The following is a 20,787-nucleotide window of genomic DNA, read 5'->3' on the forward strand; positions in this document are numbered from 1 at the left end:
CATACAAGACAATCCTAAAAAGAGAGTGGTGGCCATACAGGAGCCTTTTAACAAGAACTGTTCGAGATCGACTCATCGCTACTGGTTATCGTGCGATAAGACCATTTCGGAGACCTTTGCTAACGAACAGACACACAGTTCCAATGTAGTGCAGAGCTCGTCAAAGTTGGAAATTAGCATCGTGGAGGAAGATCCAATGTTCAAATGGAATTCGGTTCATTTTCCTTGGCCCGATCGTAGCCCGGATTTGAACCATATCGAGCATATTTGGGACACTTTTGGGCGGAAAGTGCACGAAAGGACACCCCAGTTCAAACACATCATGAAATAAACTATGCCCTTCATCAGAAATGGTTGCTGCTACCTTAGCAACAAATTAGTCGATTTAAGGCAGGAATCAGAAGACGTTTAGATGCGGTTATCCGTTTGAATGGAGGCTGCGCACAGAGTACTTATTCTTAGGCGTATAACTTTCAACCATGATGCGAACAGTCATCTGAAGACTAATTTTGAAATGTCTGACATTGTAAAGTTCGACTACAGTAAAAGTTGTAAAATGCATTTTTTTGTACAAAAAACACTTCATTTTGTTATTAAAATTGTGGTTATATAAATCATTTTTTTTTCAAACATTTTTTGTTCGTTTCAATGCCAATGTTATCATAAACTATGTTTCAATAATATTGTACACATATTTTATTATATTTCATCCCAAAAAAGAGACTGATTTTTCAAGTTTTAAAAAATCAAGGTGTTGCAATACTTTTTTCCATGTGTATATTACTTGATTTCATATGTCTCCGAAAACCAAAAAAAAAAAACTCCTCCAATACACGAAGCAAAATCAGTGATGATCAGAACAAAAGAAATCGAGTTGACAATTTGGCAGCAAAGTGCTGTATTTTCTGAAGTGCAAAATAGGATACACTCGATAGTAGATTGGTTATTTTGTTTCAAAAATCATGTGTTAATTCATAAATTATTGCGTGCAATTTTAAATACGAGTAAAGAATCGATATAAATGTACTTAGCCAGTTGCAATATTTGCGTCAATAAAAACCTCGCTATGTTTTTTAATGACGTACGTTTACCAAAAAAACAACCCTAGAAATATACGAAGCTGGAGATGAAATCAATTGTAACATTTTTTTGATTGTACAATTGGAACAGACAACATATATACAACTTGAATTTTAAGTTAATCGAATCCTGTATTTCGTAGGCATGAAATTATTAAAATCAGGATAAGAAGGTAGAATTCTTTATAAATCTCGAATTCTATTTTATACTTTTTTTGGTCTCGATCGTTACATTCTCTTAGTTTGTGTTTAATATAAAATTATGCATTTGATAAACCAGCCATCTTTAAAAAAATAATACGAATGAAATGGACAATGACAGCAAGCAAGATTCCATAATTAGCAACATACATCTAGAAGGAAATTAACACCTACAGACATGTGCCTATAGATTATGTATAGGTTTAAATTGTTCTAAGTCTATTATAGTTGCTAAAAGATGTTACAGAAACAATAAAGAACTGTCTTCAACAATTCATTCTCCTGTTTAATAGAACATTTAGATATGACAAGAGAAACAGATGCGACAGTTTATACTCGATTTAACTCTCTATAATTTCGATTTCGAAGAGAACGTTTATAAAATTGTATACATTAAAAATCAAGTGAGGAAACACAGTCGGCTACATGTTCTATCGCTTAAAGCAAGACGTTTTTCTAAAATCTTATTGAAGTGTTTTTGAGAAAATCGAAACATTTTGAAGACGGAATATTTTTCTTGAAATCGTGACTTATATTATCTATTTACAAATCAAGTACAATTTTTCAATCCGTCAAACTGGACACTAACAGACATCTTGTATCTCGTACCTTAAGCATACTACTGTTTTGCTTAGTCCCTGTTGTCTTACAGTTGAATAGGCTATTTAAAAAGCCAGTTGACTAATATTCTTAAAATAATATCTTTTAGAATGATAACGAAACATTGATTGCAATGTAAATTCTTTTTTAATTTATTCCAGGTAAACAATAGTTATTGTATATCAGATAATGAACTGGTTATTGACGACCCCCATGCTATTTCGGAGGATTCCTGTCATAGTGAAAATAGTGAAAATGCATTAAAAATGAAAGTTTACGACATTAAAAAACGTAAGCCAAAATTTTCTTATCCACATTGCAGACAGTAAATATTTGCTTACAATGATGTATGGGCTTTATCATTATCGAAGACTGTACGGTGACGTATATGTGCTAGCTGATACGTCATGTGGTATCTAGAAGAGAGTTATCTAGTTAGCAATCATAACATACATTCTTATCTTTTTCTTAATTTTAAGACCTATTAGAAAAGGAGTGGTATAAAAGAACATATAAAGCTTTGGTTTTTGTTTTTTTGTCAGTATATAGCGCATCTTTAAGCGTGTTCATCGTTATAATGGCGAACAGGTTTTCTTTTGGCAGAGGAAATCGGAATAACTATAAAAACCTACCAAGTTCTGACCGGAAACTGGCAAACCTGGCTAATTTGGATTGATGTCTAATATGCTTTGACAGCTGCTGGGCTTAAATTCACATTCTTAACATATAGTTGACAGGTTACTTATCACTTAGATAAAAGTCTTGATGATTCTGCCATGGAAATCCCAAATTGTTTATAAACTTATGTTTTCTTGAATTGACATTTTCATTAATAAAAAAGTTTGCATGAATGTTGAAAATATATTTGAGTATTGTTTTCATTTTGAACAATGTTGAGTGCGTGTCAACTAGATTAACTTTGCAGTTTGCAGTCAAATAAATGTCTGACAGTCGTAATACGTATCTAGTGAATTAATTGTATTGACTGAATTATGAGATAATATTTTCCGTTGTTGTATAATCACATTTTGGCATTATAATTGATCTAAATCCTCTCAAAAATGTAGCGGCAGAGCTGATCTTTGCATTGTAAAATGAAAACACACACGGAATCCATAGTTTCTAACAGCAGTTATAATTCTTAATTTCAATTAAAGTAACGATATAGTTAGTTTGCGTATGTTAAGTATTTACACATGGTGAGAATACTGCAGCTGTTAAAAACGCAATCGTATTTATACTATTCATATACATGGGCATGTAATAAATATTAGTCAATATAAACTTCATTGTTCAGACAAATGATTTCAGATGCCATATGGTATTGCTAATAAAAATATGATGCGATAAATTATCATGCTTAATCCACAGACAGACTTCAAATGATTTAGTTTGTTTGCTTAAATCACAGTTGAAAATTGCAATGTTATGAACAGATGAACCATCAGTCCTTCTTTCACATGTAATCATGTGTATGGTTAATATTTAACGTAAAGAAATTTCTGTAAACTCCAAACAAGTGTCGTTATTAAGAAGATATGTAAAAAATAGATTTTAACGTAATATTAAGCAGGCTTAACTGTAGTTTTATTGCATTGTCAATGATCCATGTTATAGACGAAACGTGCACTGGCTTACAGAAATAAAATTTAGGTAGCTTTGATGAAATTTGTGTAATCAATTACCTCACTGTGCGCTTTCTCGACCAATTTGTTAATTGTTTTGTTTGCAGATGTTATTTTAGACAAAGATTTATGTCCTGTAGGATATTCGCTAGGCACCTCGAATGTTTTTGTTGGAGAAGAAGATTGCCAGACATATAAGAAGTTCTATTGCTATGGTAGCACAGCAATTGGTAAATATGTATACAAAATTAACAAAGCGATAATTTACAAAATCATCTTATACTTATGATCTATTAAAATCATCATTAGGTCTTTCCACTTTTCCGTGGAAAGACCTATTGTTTTTCTTCTGATTATTTTTTTTTTCTTCCGCCAAATTTTGTTCTTGCGATAATCATTTGTTTCGCAATATGTCGCTTAGATATTTGGTATATGATATCGAACAGTTTATGCGCTTTTGAAATTTACCCTGCGTAACCGAATACTTTTCTTTGTAGGAGTTATCTCCCCAAACACTGTTTTCCTTGTGATCACAACTCCTTCGCAATCGTAAAAGATTACGACAAATTTATTTTATAAAATTGCTCGTTATATCGTTCGCATGATTTGTCTAATTTCGACCGAAGCAATATGAACGCTCCATATGAGAGTTATTTCCCTTTTTGTATTTGAAATTTTGAAATGTATTTTAAACTGGAACACCATAAGTGATAGAGACCTAGGATCTTTTGATTTGAGGTCCTTGGTCCAAAAAAATGAAAATTAGGTCAAGGTCAACGGTCAAGGTCATATTCTAATTTTTGAATTTGTCTTATTTTCACTCATTTTCATTAACCTTATAAGATATCGACAAATTATTTTGTATAAATTGTTAGTTGCGACATGTGGTAACTAAATAATTTTAGTTGAAAGGGTGCGTAAACAATGAATGGGAGTTTTAGCCCCTATCATATCTTAAATTATGTTTAAAGTGATATCACTTATTAACCATACATATTAGAGACTAGGGTCTTTTGATTTGAAATCCTCAGTTTGTGACCTTGAAATTGAGGTCAAGGTCATTGGTTAATTTGACGTTCTAGATTTTGACCTTTGCTTTAAATTCATATCAATACATCATAAAGCAATATGAACTGACATTTTAGACTGATTTTTTATATTTTAATATCAAAATAGATATAAACTGGTGGAAAGGCCTTCAATTGTTCTCTGAACAATTGGTTTTTAATTAGGTCTTTCCACCTTTCTTGTGGAAAGACCTATTGAATTCGTTCTGATTATTTTTTTTTTCTTCCGCCTAATTTTTTTCTTGCGGTGTAAAAATGTTTCAAAAGATGTCGCTTAGTTTTTTTGTATATGATATTATTCAGTCTATACGCTTTTGAAACTGACCCTGTTTAACCGAACACTTTTCTTTGTAAGAGTTATCTCCCCAAACACTGTTTTTCTTGTTATCAGATCTCCTCCGCAACCGTAAAAGAAAGCGACAAATTTGTTTTTCCAAATTGCTCGTTATATCCTCAGGATGTTACGTTTTATTTTCAACGAAGCTTTACGAAGACTCCATATGAGAGTTATTTCCCCTTTTGTAATGAAATAAATGAAATAAATTTGTTACTGGAAAACCATTAGTGATAGAGGCCTAGGGTCTTTCGATTTGAGGTCATTGGTCCAAAAAAATTAAAATGAGGTCAAGGTCAAAGGTCAAGGTCATGTTCAAAAATATGATTTTGGCTTGTTATCTCTTCTTTTCAGAAATCCTATAAGATATCGACAAAATATTTTCACAAAATGTGTGTTACGACATGGCGTAACACGTAAATTTTAGTTAAAAGGGTACGTAAACATTTGATGCGACTTTTCCCCCTTTTATATCTTATATTAGTTGTATGGTAATATAACTCATTATCATTATAAAGTAAAGGCTTAGGGTCTTTTGATTTAAGATCCTTGGTCCAAAAAAATGAAAATTAGGTCAAGGTCAAAGGTCAAGGTCAAATTCTAAATTTTGATTTTGGCTTATTTTCACTCTTTTTCATTAACCTTATAAGATTTCAACAAATTATTTTTACTAAATTGTTAGTTGCGACATGTCGTAACTTATAAATTTTGATTGGAAGGGTGCGAAGAGAATAAATGGGATTTTTGCCCCTGTTATATTTAGAATTATGCGTAAAGTGATATTACTCATGAACCATACATAATACAGACCTAGGGTGTTTTAATTTGGGATCCTTGGTTTATGACCTTGAAATTGAGGTCAAAGTCATAGGTTAATTGGACGTTCTAGATTTTGACCTTTGCTTGAAATTCATATTTATATATCATTTAGCCATAGGAACTGACATTTTCAACTGAATTTTAATATTTTCATATCAAAATAGATCCTTATTGGTGGAAAGACCTTCAATTGTTCTTTGAACAATTGGTTTTTAATTATTATTTTTTTTCTTCCGCCAACTTTTTTTTCCTTCACAGTTTTTTTGTTTCGCAAGATGTTGCTTAGACATATGGTACATGATATCGAACAGTTATTACGCTTTTGTAACTAACACCGCGTAACCAAAATCTTTTCAATGTAAGAGTTATCTCCCCAAACACTGTTTTTCTTGTGATCACTTAATATTCGCAACCGTATAAGAAACCGACAAATTTATTTTACCAAATTGCTCGATATATCCTCAGGATGATTTGATTTATTTTGACCGAAGCTATCCGGAGACTCCATATGAGAGTTATTTCCCCTTTTATATTTGATATAAGTGATATGCATTTTTCACCGGAAAACCATAAGTGTTAGAGGCCTAGGGTCTTTTGTTTTGAGGTCCTTGGTCCAAAAAAATGAAAATGAGGTCAAGGTCAAAGGTCAAGGTCATTATTAAAATTTTGATTTTGGCTTGTGATCTCTTATGTTCAGAAATCATATAAGATATTGACAAAATATTTTCATAAAATTGTTAGTTACGACATGTAGTAACACATAAATTTTAGTCGAAAGGGTACGTAGACATTTGACGCGAGTTTTCCCCTTTTTACATCTAATATCATACGTATGGTAATATAACTCATGAACAATATACAGTAGAGGACTAGAGTCTTTTGATTTGAGGTCCTTGGTTTATGTATATCCATACATAAATGCGTGGTTCAATGTGTTCGTTCTAACAAAACAGCGGTGTCAAATCAAGAGACATTTTGCTTTCAAATATTTACTATTTTTGGATCTTATATTTGTTCATATTGCAATTCAGTTACTGATGAGCTTAAAAAAACAACCCAAAAAAACAAAGAAAAAAACGCGCGTCTGGAAATTAAATGAATCGTGGTATCTATTAATCATCTTATTTGCATATTTTCTCAAACAGTGCTTGAAATGCCAATAATACAATAGAGGCAAAAAATATCGATGAACATTTAAACATCATCGAAGAGATACTGACACCTCAATGTCTAAATCAACGAAAGCGATAAAAAGATACACAAAAATCTACGGAATACACTAAGAAAGGTAAGACTAACCAACATCAAACATTAAAGGTAATTCGGAAACATAAAATAAAACTTACCTTTATTTTGTTATTTCAGAACGAAATGCGATGTCATGGTATGACGCACAGAAATTATGTAAGGACATTTCCTCAAGGTTGTTAAACGAAGGTGAATTATCCTCTTCAACAAAGGGACAATATTGGTTGCATGGGTTACATTATAATGATTTTGACATTCAAAAACGTAAGTTGCTTGATCGTATATGAATACATGATAAACTAAAATTGACTTATAAAAGTTGTCTGTACTGGGATGGACATACGAAATCATCTGACGTAATATAAAACCCTTTCCTCAGGACGTGATTTTATCAACAAATCCAGATTATGAAAAATTACATTATACCGAGTTTAGATTACAACTACCTTAGAATTGTCAATGTCATCCTCTTGGGTTTAATGTTAAAAAAGAAATGATATTATTGAATTCAATAAACATTTATTATTTTATATATTGCATAGCTGACTATCTTGGATACTTGTAATAGGCGTTCAGGCACATGTTTGTGGCATATACTATTATATATGATTTGTTAAAGTGTTTTGTGGTCTTTTATTAATTTGTTTTCAAAGTCATATTTCTTATTTACAATAAAAAACACACACACATACCGAACTTTGATTGTAAGAACGTCATTCTAAGATAAATCAAATGTGTTTTAACAACCACTTTGTAGATGCCACTGCTAGTTGGAGTTTAATCCTCTACGGTGTCACCAACCAAGTTAGCATCACTTTTGTATAGAAATTAAATTACCACAAACATGGTAATAACTACAAAACGTTTAAAATTTTCGAAATACTAAAGATTTCTTCCCGAGGAATCGATTTCTTATTTTTGGTCTTCAAGAATCATCATCTCTTACGTAATTTGTTTCTATTTTGTTAACGTGACTTATTTATTTTATTGCACACTATTGCTGTTAACAATTTACTAATTTACTAATTTTGATTCGTTAACTTCGTTTATGCGTCTTTTATGGACGAAACGCACGACATGTGTACAAACTATTAATCATTGTAGGGAAAGTTTTAATAAATATTAATATGGGCACCGACTCATATCTTTTGGATGTGCAATGTATATTCAAAATTGCCGTAAATTTATAAAACACCATTCCACGGAGATTATATGCTTAACAAATCTCAACCAGTTTCAAGTTTGTTCTGTTTTCTAGACTTATATGAATCGAACTAAATGACCATTGATATATTCATACATATTTGTATTGACCTTTAAAACAAATTTAACTCATTAGATGCCATTCATAATGCTCACTGTTTTGTCCTGAGTGAGTATTTTACTTGTTAACGGAAATAACATGTTTTCGAGGGACACATTAATACGGCTGTTTAACCACTATCGTTGTTAAATATGTACTTAACTTTATAAAAATATAAAAATATAGATGGAAAACAAATATAAAAACCTCATCTAGAAGTATAAAAAGTCACAACTAAATAACACGAAGTCGTTAGTTTCGTCCTGCTACTGTAGGAATGTCCATATTTAGACTTACAACCCTAATTGAGACCTGCACAGGCGCAATTCGAATTCTCATATATCTATTCAAAACAAAACGTATCAAGGTAAAACAAAAAGTATATTCAAAAAAATACTGAACTCAGAGGAAAATCAAATCGGAAAGTCCCTAATCATGGCAATACAAATGACAAAACACATAAAAAACGAATGGACATCAACAGTCATATTCCTGATTTGGTACAGACATTTTCAAATGTAGAAAATGGAGGATTAAAAATGGTTTTATAGCGATAAACCTCTCACTTTTTATGACAGTGTCATCAAATTCTGTTAAATTTACAATGATGCGTGCACTAAACAGACATAATAAATAAAATAGTCAAAATATGTGTTCAGCAGTCATCATCGTGTTACAATTTCAAAATGCACCAACTGCCAAAATAGATAGTATAACACAATCGGTACATTAAGGAAGTTCGCTACTCAGTTTCAAAAAAACAAGCTTTTCATAACACTAGTATATATTAATAGGGGATCAATAAAGGAACCAAATAGAAAAACAAAATAAAAATAGGTCAATGTACTTGTTTTTGAGATATAAGCCATTGAAATTTTGGTGGGAAATTATTCTCTCTAAATTTTTCATAGCTTTATCATTGGCAAGTTAACGTTCTCAAAAACTATTAGAAAATAACAACGATTTTATAAGACTTTTTACAGATTGCTTATATTTATACATGTAAATAAACTCATCATAATTACTGAGATTAAAGTTTTAAATTTACGCCAGACAAGCGTTTCGTCTACAAAAAGCTCATCAGTGACGCTCGAATCAAAAAATGTTTAAGATGCCAAATAAAGCACGAAGTTGAAGAGCATTGAGTACCGAAAATTTCTAAAAGTTTTGCCAAATACAGCTAAGGTAATCTATTCTTGAGGTAAAAGATTTATAAAAGAAAATATGGGAGTCAATGGGCAAAATGTTTCAAGGCATTCAAACAGATCAAGCTAAATGATTCCGAAAATCTCTAAAGTTGTAAGAACCTGAAAATAAGTTGTTAATAAATTGGTATATCAAATTTTTATGAAAACAGAAAATTGTCTTTCATGCAAATTTAATGAATTAAGATCTTAGTTCAGTGAATTTTATTGTTTTAGCATTACCATTATACCCAACAAGGTGTGCCGCTATACACAGACACAGAAAGGTGTATTCAATCAAACTATTTGATTGCTCCATTAAGTTGTATACGTTATGTATTTCCAAACATGCTCCAACAAATAAATGGCCAGGTAAGCATTTTATCTTCTGAATTTTCCAAACATTTTAGCTTAGCTGACAGCAATTTAAATCAAGTATTTTGATGATGGTGGATGTTCCAGAAAAGGGTTAAGTTTTGCTTTAAAGTTTGAGTATGCAAACGATGAGAAGAGGATCTGCCATTAGAAAAGCCTTGTTTTTTAACATCGGAGAGGGAAATAAATCTATTTAAATTTCAAGCATTCTAGACTGTTCACCTATACATAGTTATCTAAATTCAAATGAAACTAGTTTCTGGTGATACTAATATTCAAGAACATGTTCAATCAAATCATTCTAAGCTGGGCAACTTAGGGTTGATGTAACAGGTGAATATTAAAATATGTTTAAAATTTAAAATTAAAACAAAAAAGAAAAGCAAAAAAAAAAATCCTTCTAAACTTTGAAGTCGTGCTCGTTTTTGTGACTGTTGTCATTTTACGGTTTGCATGTTGTAAACTACATATATAATATTTATTAAGACATTTCTCAGTGCTGAGTAATTATGCGTCTATTGTACTGTATTCCTGTCACGCTGTGTTGTCATTTTTACGGTTTTATAGCTTTACTATATATGCGGGAGATTTAGCTAGCAGTAACCAGGATCGACAACCATGTTTTTCTTTCAATGTCCCGAACCGAGTCAGAATTAGGCAGTTGTTATCAAATGTTCTTTTTCTATGTATGTTTTCGTTAGTTTTTGTTGCAGATCAGTGCTTTCCTCTTGCCGGCAATGTGTTTCCTCGATTTTAGTTGGTAACCCGCATAAGATTTCACTGAATCTATTACTTACATGTAAACAGCAGCATTCTGCTGTTATCTTTATACATCATGAATCCCTAATGTACAATCAACCAACAATAATAAATCATGTGGTGACTGCTGATAAAAAATAAAGGGAATATCTTTAGAAAGTTAGCAAAGGTAAAGAAAGCACTATTTTATGTCGATGATGTAGTAAAATTCATTTTATTGCATACATGTTCTGAGCGTTCCTAAAGATTGATTTAACTTTGTCATGAAAGTTGATAAAAAGTAAAGTGTAATAAAACTAGTTCTGCAAAGTTTTTGTACTCTTTCGGGATGGGTGAGTGTGATCCAAAAGTATTTGTATTTATGTAGGATTACACTCTGGTGACTGTTATTGATAAATTAAAGTATACATTTGTTAACCCTGGTGTCGAATTACAATCTAAGTATTTACCGGTAACGTAGCTGACTTAAACGGCAATAGAGATGTATTAAAGCAGAAAACACCAAAGGCACTGGTTTCAATAAAGAAGCACAGAAAATCATTAATATTGGCCTACTTATTACATGTAAACAGATAACAGGATTGAATTAAGCTCTACAATTCATTATATACACAACGTTCAATACTTTTACAAAATTGAATATAATTCACATAAAACCCTACCAGAACACTTTAGTTAAACTTAGTTAAACAAAGATCCCCTTTTCGGTGCCTTAATTGTTTGTAAGCATCGTAGTAAATGTAGCAAAACATTTAGGCCAATCATAGGTAGTGATGCGTAAATTATTAAAGGTACAGGTAGCTTCCAGGTTGCATCGACTGTGGCAGATTTTGGTTTGATCTGGAAATTACCTTGGTATCGGAACTTAACGCCTTGTAACCGGCTGAAGTATCTTTGAAGCATTTTTTTTTTATAAATGTGTTCCATCAATGTAGCGTGCCCCTATGTAAATTACGGGCACTTACATAATGCTGGGTAGATGATGGTTTAAAGTCATATAAGTCTCTGACGTCAATAAACTTAGTGATTGCAAATATTGACATATATATATATAGATATCTATCAGGAAATAACTAAAAAAACTGTTTTCTTTTATCGTCATAATCAATGTGGAATACTATTTTTTTCCATTATTTCTAAGATAAACAAATGTTTTAAGATAACAGAATCACCGAGTGCATTCCTTCATTAAGTCTTTTGCTCAAACTCTACTGGCATGAACCTAACAGTGTGTTTTTGCACTTGTAAAATTTCAGAGTAATAGCTAAAGAATGAACTGTTTATTTTTTTTATTTACATATTCACGTGATATTATATTCCAGTTTTCCTATTTGCGTTTAAAAACATATAATCCTACTGTTATGAAATATTTACAAAAAAACTTATATTTGTCATGGAATCAGTATATATGATTAATCCAAAGAATACACTATCTTTTTCATTTTCAAAGAAAAATTTCCCAAACAAAACAAGTGCAACCTATTCTTAGACAAAATATTAGATTTAGTTCTTGAATAATGTTAAATGATTACCTTTAAAATCCCATTCAAAAGCATTTATCTTTATACAATCCTTGTTGTAACCTTCTGATAAACTTTTATGTTACATGTCACATAAACATGTGGATGAAGTATTTTCTACTCGACGCAATAAGTTCTTATGCAAAACAAGCCAATACATTCAAACACGGTCAACAGTACTCGAAAACGAAATGTTGCAGAGATATATGAAAAACATGACGTATCAAACTGAATTTAATACTAGTAATGAAAAAAAAAACCTGAAACCAAATGAATAGTTATTTATTGTTTAAGTGACAACTGGACAGTGCAATGTTTAAATGTAAAGGTGTATGTCATGTGCACACATTTTAAAATAAAATTGAGAATTGAAATGGGGAATGTGTCAAAGAGACAACAACCAGACCATAGAACAAACAACAGCAGAAGGTCATCAACAGGTCTTCAATGTAGCGAGAAATTCCCGCACCCGGAGGCGTCCTTCAGCTGGCCCCGAAACAAATAGATATACTAGTTCAGTGATAATGAACGCCTTACTAAACTCCAAATTGTACACAATGCTTTTATAACTGTCTTTCACTGAACTAGATTCAAGGTCAAAATTAGATTACTTATCTCTATAAGGGTTCTAAAAACATTGAAAAAGAGAATAGTCATTTTCATTGCAATTTCTTTAATTTCACTCTATGTTAAGGAAATGCACGATGTTAGGTCAAGTTAAGAAAATTAAATACAGGTAGCATGATGTAGACTCAACTCTTACAATTCCTGAAAGATATGAAAACAACACTTTATAAATTTCCTCAGTCTGAAACGCTTTAACATCATGTACGCTCACAGACAAATATATGTTAATTTAAATGCCTCCATAGTATTGTCAAAATAACAATCTGGTGGAACGATAAGTAAACGTAAAAGTTATCACTTAAGGATGTACTTAGGTGAGGTTTTGGCATTTGTATCAAATGTTCGGACTCCTTGGCGTTTTTCCATTCAATACAATGTAAACTATTTCGCCCCATAACACCCCTTTATTTTTTTATACAATATTTTATAGCTCATATTGGGTCATTTACCAAAATGATAGCAGATTGTTAATTTTCTTTGTCTTGATTTGAGACCCAAATAATACCAATGCAAATATAAGGTAAAAGTCCGAGTCAACCTTTTCCCGACATATTTTAAATATCAAATATCTCGAAAAGGAGGTCCATGACCTATCAATATTTTTTGCTTATTTCGATTCCTAATCAATGCTCTTTCGACTTATAGTATCAATTTTTAATTCTTGATTTTTTTTAATTTCACAAACCCTCACCTAAGTACATCCTTCAGATAAAGTGATAGTTAATCTCTTCGAAAAGTGGTATTCTCACTGAAACGCTTAATTATTTTCTAAAAATTCATTATGATCCCCTTCCTTATAACAGTTGTCCTAATAACATGGCGAAAACAAAGAGACAATATCTTCTTGGAATAACTACTGATTGCACCGAAAAGAATATTAACTAAAAGTACTGAATTGAACTTTTGATCTTTATTTTCAAATAGGAATTTCCATATCACCAACACCAAGTAGTTCGACAAAGATGACAAGTACCAAATTATCTCCAACCTCACCAGGAGTTACATTTCAAATAACAGCTATTTTTTCCACAGATGTTAATATTTCCACAACCACCACCAATAATAGTGTCACCATGGCTACGTTGATCCCAGATACCGGTATATATTTTCCTTTTATAAGAAAATTATTTTTCATGATCAAATTTGAAAAAGACATGCCTTTAAGACATCCATTGACATCGTTGTTTTTATATTTCATCCATTTGAACTTTCAATTATGTGGAAAGTCTAGAGTTAATTGGGTCTTTTCACTTTTCCATGAAAACTTATATATTTGTTTTCTTCCGCCACTTTGATTCTTATGAGTAGTTTTCGAAAGATGTAGCTAAGATATCTACTATATAATATTGAAGAATTTATACGCTATGAAATTGACATAGTTTAACCGATAAGCTTCCTTTTTATGAGTTATATCCCCGGACACTTTTTTTTATTTGTTATATCTTTTACTCTGAACTTTGTCGTTGTGAAAGAAAGTGAGCAACATATTAATTTTTCTAAATTGCTATTTATATTCTCAGTTTTTTTTGTAAATTATGACCGAAACGATAGAAGATATAAGTGAAATGTATTTGTATATCACAAACCATTCGTGTAAGAGATCGAGCATCTTTTGATTTGAGGTAATGAGGTAATGAGGCAACAGCTTAATGTAAATATTTTGTTCTAAATTTTCTTTTTATCTTATTATCACTTTTCGTCAGATATCGACAAAAAGATTTTATCAAGGTACTAAATGCAATAACATATATATTATTATGACATGCCAATTTAATGCATTTAAATATCTGTATTACATTATTACTCATTAACCATCTTTTGTAAAGAGTAAGGTTCTTTTGATTTGATGCTATTGTTTTTTGGCCTTGATATTAAGGTCAAATTCAAAACTAAATTTGGAGTTCTACAGTCAAACTTTTATATTAATTAGTATTTCTACCTGATAAAGCCATGGAGTCTTTAGAATATGGCTGGAAGATATATCCACATAAAAAAATTCACCGGGGGTGACGAACTTGTAAACTGGAAGTAGACATCTTCTGCTTTGAATTCATTTAAAAGAAACAAGAAGTATACTTTTTGTTGTATTAGTGCGAAGAAATATATCATATGATACCGTAAATAAAAGGTTGTAAAACATTAGAACCTTATCACCCTTATTTCAAGCAAATGCTTTTTTTCCACCTAAAGTGTATTTAAAAAAACCTTATTTTTAGGATCTGAATGCTATTTAACACCAGGCATAGTTTTTCATCCAAATTGTTACTCAAGTAAATTTGGGTGAAAGACCTACAATTTTTCTCTGAACATTTGTTATTATTTAAATTTTTCATTTTTTGCTTAACTTTGATAATATAAGGATTTACGTAATGATGATTTTAACTACTTCTGGGAATTTAACTTTTTCATTTTTTGCTTAACTTTGATAATATAAGGATTTACGTAATGATGATTTTAACTACTTCTGGGAATTTAACTTTTTCGACATGTAAGGAATATAGAAAATGTTTTTCAGAGTGAACAATAAAAAGAGACTAGACCATATTTGACATATCTCTCTCACACATACATACATCGTCACCAGTAGATTATCGGATTTTTCCAATCGAGGTAATTAAAATTCATATTTCAACTACTGTATGGAGATTGGATAAATACGATAATCAACGAGTAACTATGCAAGAACCTGTTTCTTAAATGATTTTCAAATACATTTTTATTTTATGACATTTTTTCGACTGCTTTCAATATTCCATTTTAGAACATTTTGATTTATTCGTAAACTATTCCATCATTTTCTGAGATCATCGAAAACCATACGTTGATTTAATTTTTTTGCTAATTGTTGAACGATTTGTGCTTTTCTTGACTTGTTGACTGTTCTATTTGATGAACGTATGTTTCGTCTGATGTTAGTTCTTTATTGGTCGAAATCCGATTATGACGTTGGGTTTTCTTGCTTTTCTCTAAATTTCATATTTATTTGTCAAGAAAAAAAAATGCAATCATGTCTGATGACGTTACACTCGATGCAGTTGTAGAATCTATATTTATACAATGGGTTTGGAAAGAGTTTAATTACCACAGAATTTATAAATTTAATAACAAGAGATTAGGCAAAAATATCCCCAGAATCAAATTTTTGCTAGTGTTACCACCGGTTGTGCTAGTGTTCGTTTTGTCAATAACATTACTTTTCTTGAAAGTTTTTGTGCAAGAGATTTAACATAAAATTGTTGAAAGAAATAATTTAGTCTTTAAATATATACCATTTTATAAAAGTTAGGTTATTTAATTTTGACATTGTTACTTTTTTCAGTAAGTGTTTCAATAATTATCCCAGTGTTAGCAATTATTAGTGTTCTGGCAATAATTGGAGTAGTGATATTTTGTATCCGGTAAGTTAGTAGTTAGTAACAGTAGTAAAAAAAATGTTAGTTTCGACAGTAATTATTATCTGACAATACTTGGAAGAAAGATAATATAAAAGGGGTCAGGTATGAAATTAATAAGCATCTGACAACAGTTGGAGGAAAGATAATATATAAAGGGTAAGGTCTGACAGTAATTAGTATTCTAACAATAATTGGTAGATTGGTTTAAAACATTATACACATTTGTAATTTCTAAAATATAAATGATTCTAAAAATAATTGCACTGGCAAAATTTTATTTGAATCAATTTGCATCCTTATTTCTAATTCATACGCGTTAAGATAATGTATAAGAGGGCATTATGGTTTCTTTCAATACACAGATGAGTGATGTTCGGATTAGGGTAAGGGTTATTACGAGGTATATCAACATAACGAGAATTATCATTCTACTTATAATTGATGTGCAATATTTTGTGAGACAATAACTACTTTAGTAAGCAGAATGATATTCGTTTTTGAAATATTATATATGAAGTCTAAGTAGGTAGTGAATAAAATGTTTTGTCTTGCACATCATACTCTGTCTATGCACCCTATCTCACTTCACAGAAACTCTTGTCTAAGTTTTGGTTTTTAACCTAGAATTTTCACTTTTCAAAGAGACTTGAACATTGGTTAACAAATGTCGCCTTTGTTATCAGTAAATATTACTTTGACAGGAATTAAATATAGACCACAAATAAGCAAATACGAAGATGTGGCATGTTTGCAAAAAGTAACAGCATAAAAAACTGAACATCGTGAAAAAAGTCAAATAACAAAATCAAAAGCTCAAACATATCAAGCGAATGGATACTGCAAATGAACCAGCTCCAGCTAGAGGCCGAACGGCACAGAGGTGAACTAATATAGATACCCATACATCGCCCAACAAAAGACAAAGCCCAATTCGTATAGTCTGGTTTAAAAGTCTAAAAATGACAAATCTAATACAGTTCAAGCAAAAACAGACCAAAACAACAACAACGGACTGATTTATGTACAAAATGATAAACGTACAACATATTATGAAATACAGCTTCAACGGTCCTCACTCGAGACAAGCACGTACATAATGTTGGTGTTTGAACATGTATGCAGCATGCCGAACCCTCCCCTAATCTCGAACAGTGGTGTTAAATATAGCATAAGACAAAACTTAACAAATCAGCCGAAAAGGCTTGAATCCGCAAATCTATACCCAGGGTAAATTCCTGAAAAACACCAAAGAAAATGAATGTACTTTAATTGCCATACAAATTACGCAAATAATAAAAACAAACAATGAGTGGTAAAGAAGTATTTGAAAGTAAGTTCCAGATGTAGACCATGTAAATTATTATTATAAATTGTTTCATTCGAAAAAATCAGGTCTGATATATTACCAAATAAAACATTTTTTTTTAATCATCATGATTTTACTTTCTCTACGTAAATTTTAACAAAAGTTTCTTGCAAGTATGAAATTTTATGCATCTGTTTTAGAAGACGCCAAAATGCAGGAAACAATCTATCTCTGTCCCCACAAAGGGAACACACTACATTATTAGATGCTCAAAAATCAGGCCAAAGTAGTCCTAATACTGACGCTGGTGCTGAAAGTGTTGAACTGCAAAGTCATTAGTGAATTCATACAAACGAAGCAAAATCCACATTTCTTGCTATACCGGACAGCTAAGTGTGCGGATGAAAGAAGACGTTACTGTTTTGATTTATTTATTCTTTCTTTATGAAGCAATTGCATCAACTTTTTTTATAGAATTGTAGAACACACTGCATTTTAATTAACCGTTATGTGTACATCAAAATATCATTACGGTAAAAGATAGACAGTTGACATCATGTGTAATGTGTTTGATTCTGTCACATCTTTCTCATAGATTAATCAAGCCAATTGTACAATCTTAACCGATTCCGATCTAAGACATTTTGATTCTTATTCTTATTTATAAATCAATAATCAGGATCGTTACCCTTACGTTCAAATTACATCCAAACTACCCCTTCGTGATCAGGCAAGAATTATAAATGACGATAAAAGCAAAGGTTATAATGTAAAATTAAAGTTTTGAGCTTGTGAACGTCATGAAGAATAGTTCTTTGACATAAAATAACGTGTAGCGTTTGTTGTACTGAGTAAGCACTTATACTGTTTTATACTGAAAGATGCCTCTAGACTGCATTTTTGACACAGTTTTAAATAGCTTGTATGTGAAGAATATGCATACCGAAGACTAAAAGTATTTTGATTCTTCTATCTTATCAATGAATTTAGAAATACTAGGGTCAATCACAATTCATTAGTGTAGGATAGAAACCGACAGAATCGTGGTAAAAAGCCGAATAGCGACGAAAATACACATGCAATTTCTGTATTTCAATTTAAAAACAGAGCAATTACATTTGACGAAGAAAACACAATTTCTTTAGGCACAACATTCTAAAGAAGAAGGTAAATTATCATCGTACCATATTGCATATTGTCTTTTTTGAATGAATACAGACATGTGCCTTCGAAAATTATCCAAGTAAGAATTGTGTGTTATGTAATCATCAAATGTAAAGGTCTTTGCCAACCAAAATGCAGCACTGCTGTTTTTGGTTTATATACGACAAACGAACACTAAAGTACTGAACTCCGAGGAAAATTCAAAACGGAAAATCTTTAATCATATAGCCAGATCAAAAGCTCAAACACATCCAACATATAGATAACAACTGATTTCTGACTTGGTACAGACATTTTCTGACGTTGGAAATTGTGGATTAAATCTGATTTAATAGATAGCTAGATAAACCTCTCATTTGTATTTTTGTTACTTGAATTTTTCACTGTACATTTATATACTATCAACAAAAAGAAACGATACCCAGATTTTATAAAAAAATAGTTAATTTATTTGTCAACAATTTAATTTGAGTTTTGTATTTTATGGAACAATAAATATAATATTATTTTATATAAAAACGCATACAAACTTTAACAAGATAACTGATAACAATTCATTTTCCTTATTGCACGGACCATTTAAAGATGTTGTCAAAACCAAGAGTTGAAAAGTTAATATCGCGTATGGCCACCCCTTGCGTTGATAACAGCAGTCAATCTCCGACGCATTGATCCAATTAAAGGCTGAATAAATGGTTGTAGAATGTTATACCACTCTTCCACCAAGGCGGCTCGTAGCTGGTAGACTGACTCGGTTGGCTGATTACGTCTGCGTTCACATTTGTCAAGTTTATTCAAAAAATGTTCAATGGGTGCTAGATCTGTCGATAAAGCTGGCCAGGAAAGAATGTCAATGTTATTCTGCCTAAGATAGTGTGTGCATACACGTGCCGCGTGGCACCTATCATTTTCCTGTTCGAATGTATGCCGATTTCCATGCATTGCAATGAATGGTTGTACAATTGGAGAAAGAATTTCTTCACGATAACGAAGTCTAGTAAGACTTCCGTTTATGAACTTCAAGTCAGTGCGTCCACAATGGGTGATTCCTGCCCAGACCATCACACCACCACCACCAAAGCGGTCACACATTCATGCACACCAGTGTCTGCATAACGTTCATTTTGGCGTCTGTACGGTCTCATTATTCCATCACTTCTAAGTTATAAGCGGAATCTGGACTCGTCACTAAAAATGACGTTTTGCCACCTAACACGGTTCCAATACAAACGTGCATTTGCCCAACGTAGGCGTGCAGTTCGATGGCGCAGTTTTAAAATGGCTCCTACTACTGGATGTCGTGAACGCAAACCAGCCTCTCTTAGCCTATAACGTACAGTTTGAGTGAATATCCTTGGATTATGCCTCCTATGTGTTTGTCTTGCGGTTATTGTAGCTGGCAAAAACCGATCCCTGAGATGAGTGAATCTTATTCGACGGTCTTAGCGTAATGTCGTTTCATTTGGAAGTCCACTACGTCGTCTGTCCTTAGAGGACCCAGTTTGTCTTAAATGACTCATTTATCTTGTTACTGTCAATTTGGAAACACCAAAGTCGTTTGCAACGACAATATGGCACAAACCTGCTTGTACCATTTCCACTGCTCTATCACGCTCATTTTGGCGTAGACGAGGCATATGAACCCGGCTTTTTTGGATGTCACCTTAAATAACTTTTTGTTTACTTGTGTTGACCGGATATTTAATCATCCTCATTAAATTAAAAACAGGTGTTCGGACGACATAAATGTGGTTCCGTTTAAAATTTAAAAATTCGCTAAAATGACGTTATTTTCTGATATAACAAAAACAAAAGTGCAGTTACCTACAGACTTATGACTCTTTTCGAACATACAGCTAGTCGCAATACTTATCTTTTTTATTGATAGAAAATATTATGTAAAAAAATTGGGTATCATTTCTTTTTTGAGGAGATATTTATCAAAAATATGGCAATCAACAACCAAGGGAGCTTTCGGTCACAAAAATTATCAAATAGAAAATAAACTGATTGATAACATTCAGACTTGATTTAAATCAACATAGAAATTAAAGATAGCAGATCCACTTTAGTTCATGCTCCAGATTGACCATAATTTATATGGAAGAAGTAAAATATGTGATAATGAAAAAGGTTAAGTGATGGTCATAGTTGGAGGAGACATGAATGACATTAATTTTG

General features: G+C 31.7%; 1 protein-coding gene across 2 annotated transcripts in view; it reads left to right on the forward strand.

Moving 5' to 3' along the window:
* LOC143063477 (uncharacterized) overlaps positions 1–20,576 on the forward strand; it is a 42,951-nt gene extending 22,375 nt beyond the window's left edge. Inside the window, exons 4-10 of one of the 2 annotated variants that reach the window (XM_076235651.1) lie at positions 2,042–2,171; positions 3,613–3,735; positions 7,091–7,237; positions 9,698–9,832; positions 13,666–13,839; positions 16,061–16,139; positions 17,643–20,573. In XM_076235651.1, the coding sequence (XP_076091766.1) occupies positions 2,042–2,171; positions 3,613–3,735; positions 7,091–7,237; positions 9,698–9,832; positions 13,666–13,839; positions 16,061–16,139; positions 17,643–17,781 (927 nt within the window). In that variant the 3' untranslated portion in view covers positions 17,782–20,573. Of the gene's footprint in view, positions 1–2,041; positions 2,172–3,612; positions 3,736–7,090; positions 7,238–9,697; positions 9,833–13,665; positions 13,840–16,060; positions 16,140–17,642 lie in introns of both variants that reach the window. The other variant, XM_076235652.1, reaches the window with a different exon arrangement.
* Positions 20,577–20,787: the final 211 nt, after the last annotated feature.

The sequence above is a fragment of the Mytilus galloprovincialis genome, chromosome 2 (genome assembly GCF_965363235.1).
Source record: "Mytilus galloprovincialis chromosome 2, xbMytGall1.hap1.1, whole genome shotgun sequence".
In the NCBI taxonomy this organism is placed as follows: domain Eukaryota; kingdom Metazoa; phylum Mollusca; class Bivalvia; order Mytilida; family Mytilidae; genus Mytilus; species Mytilus galloprovincialis.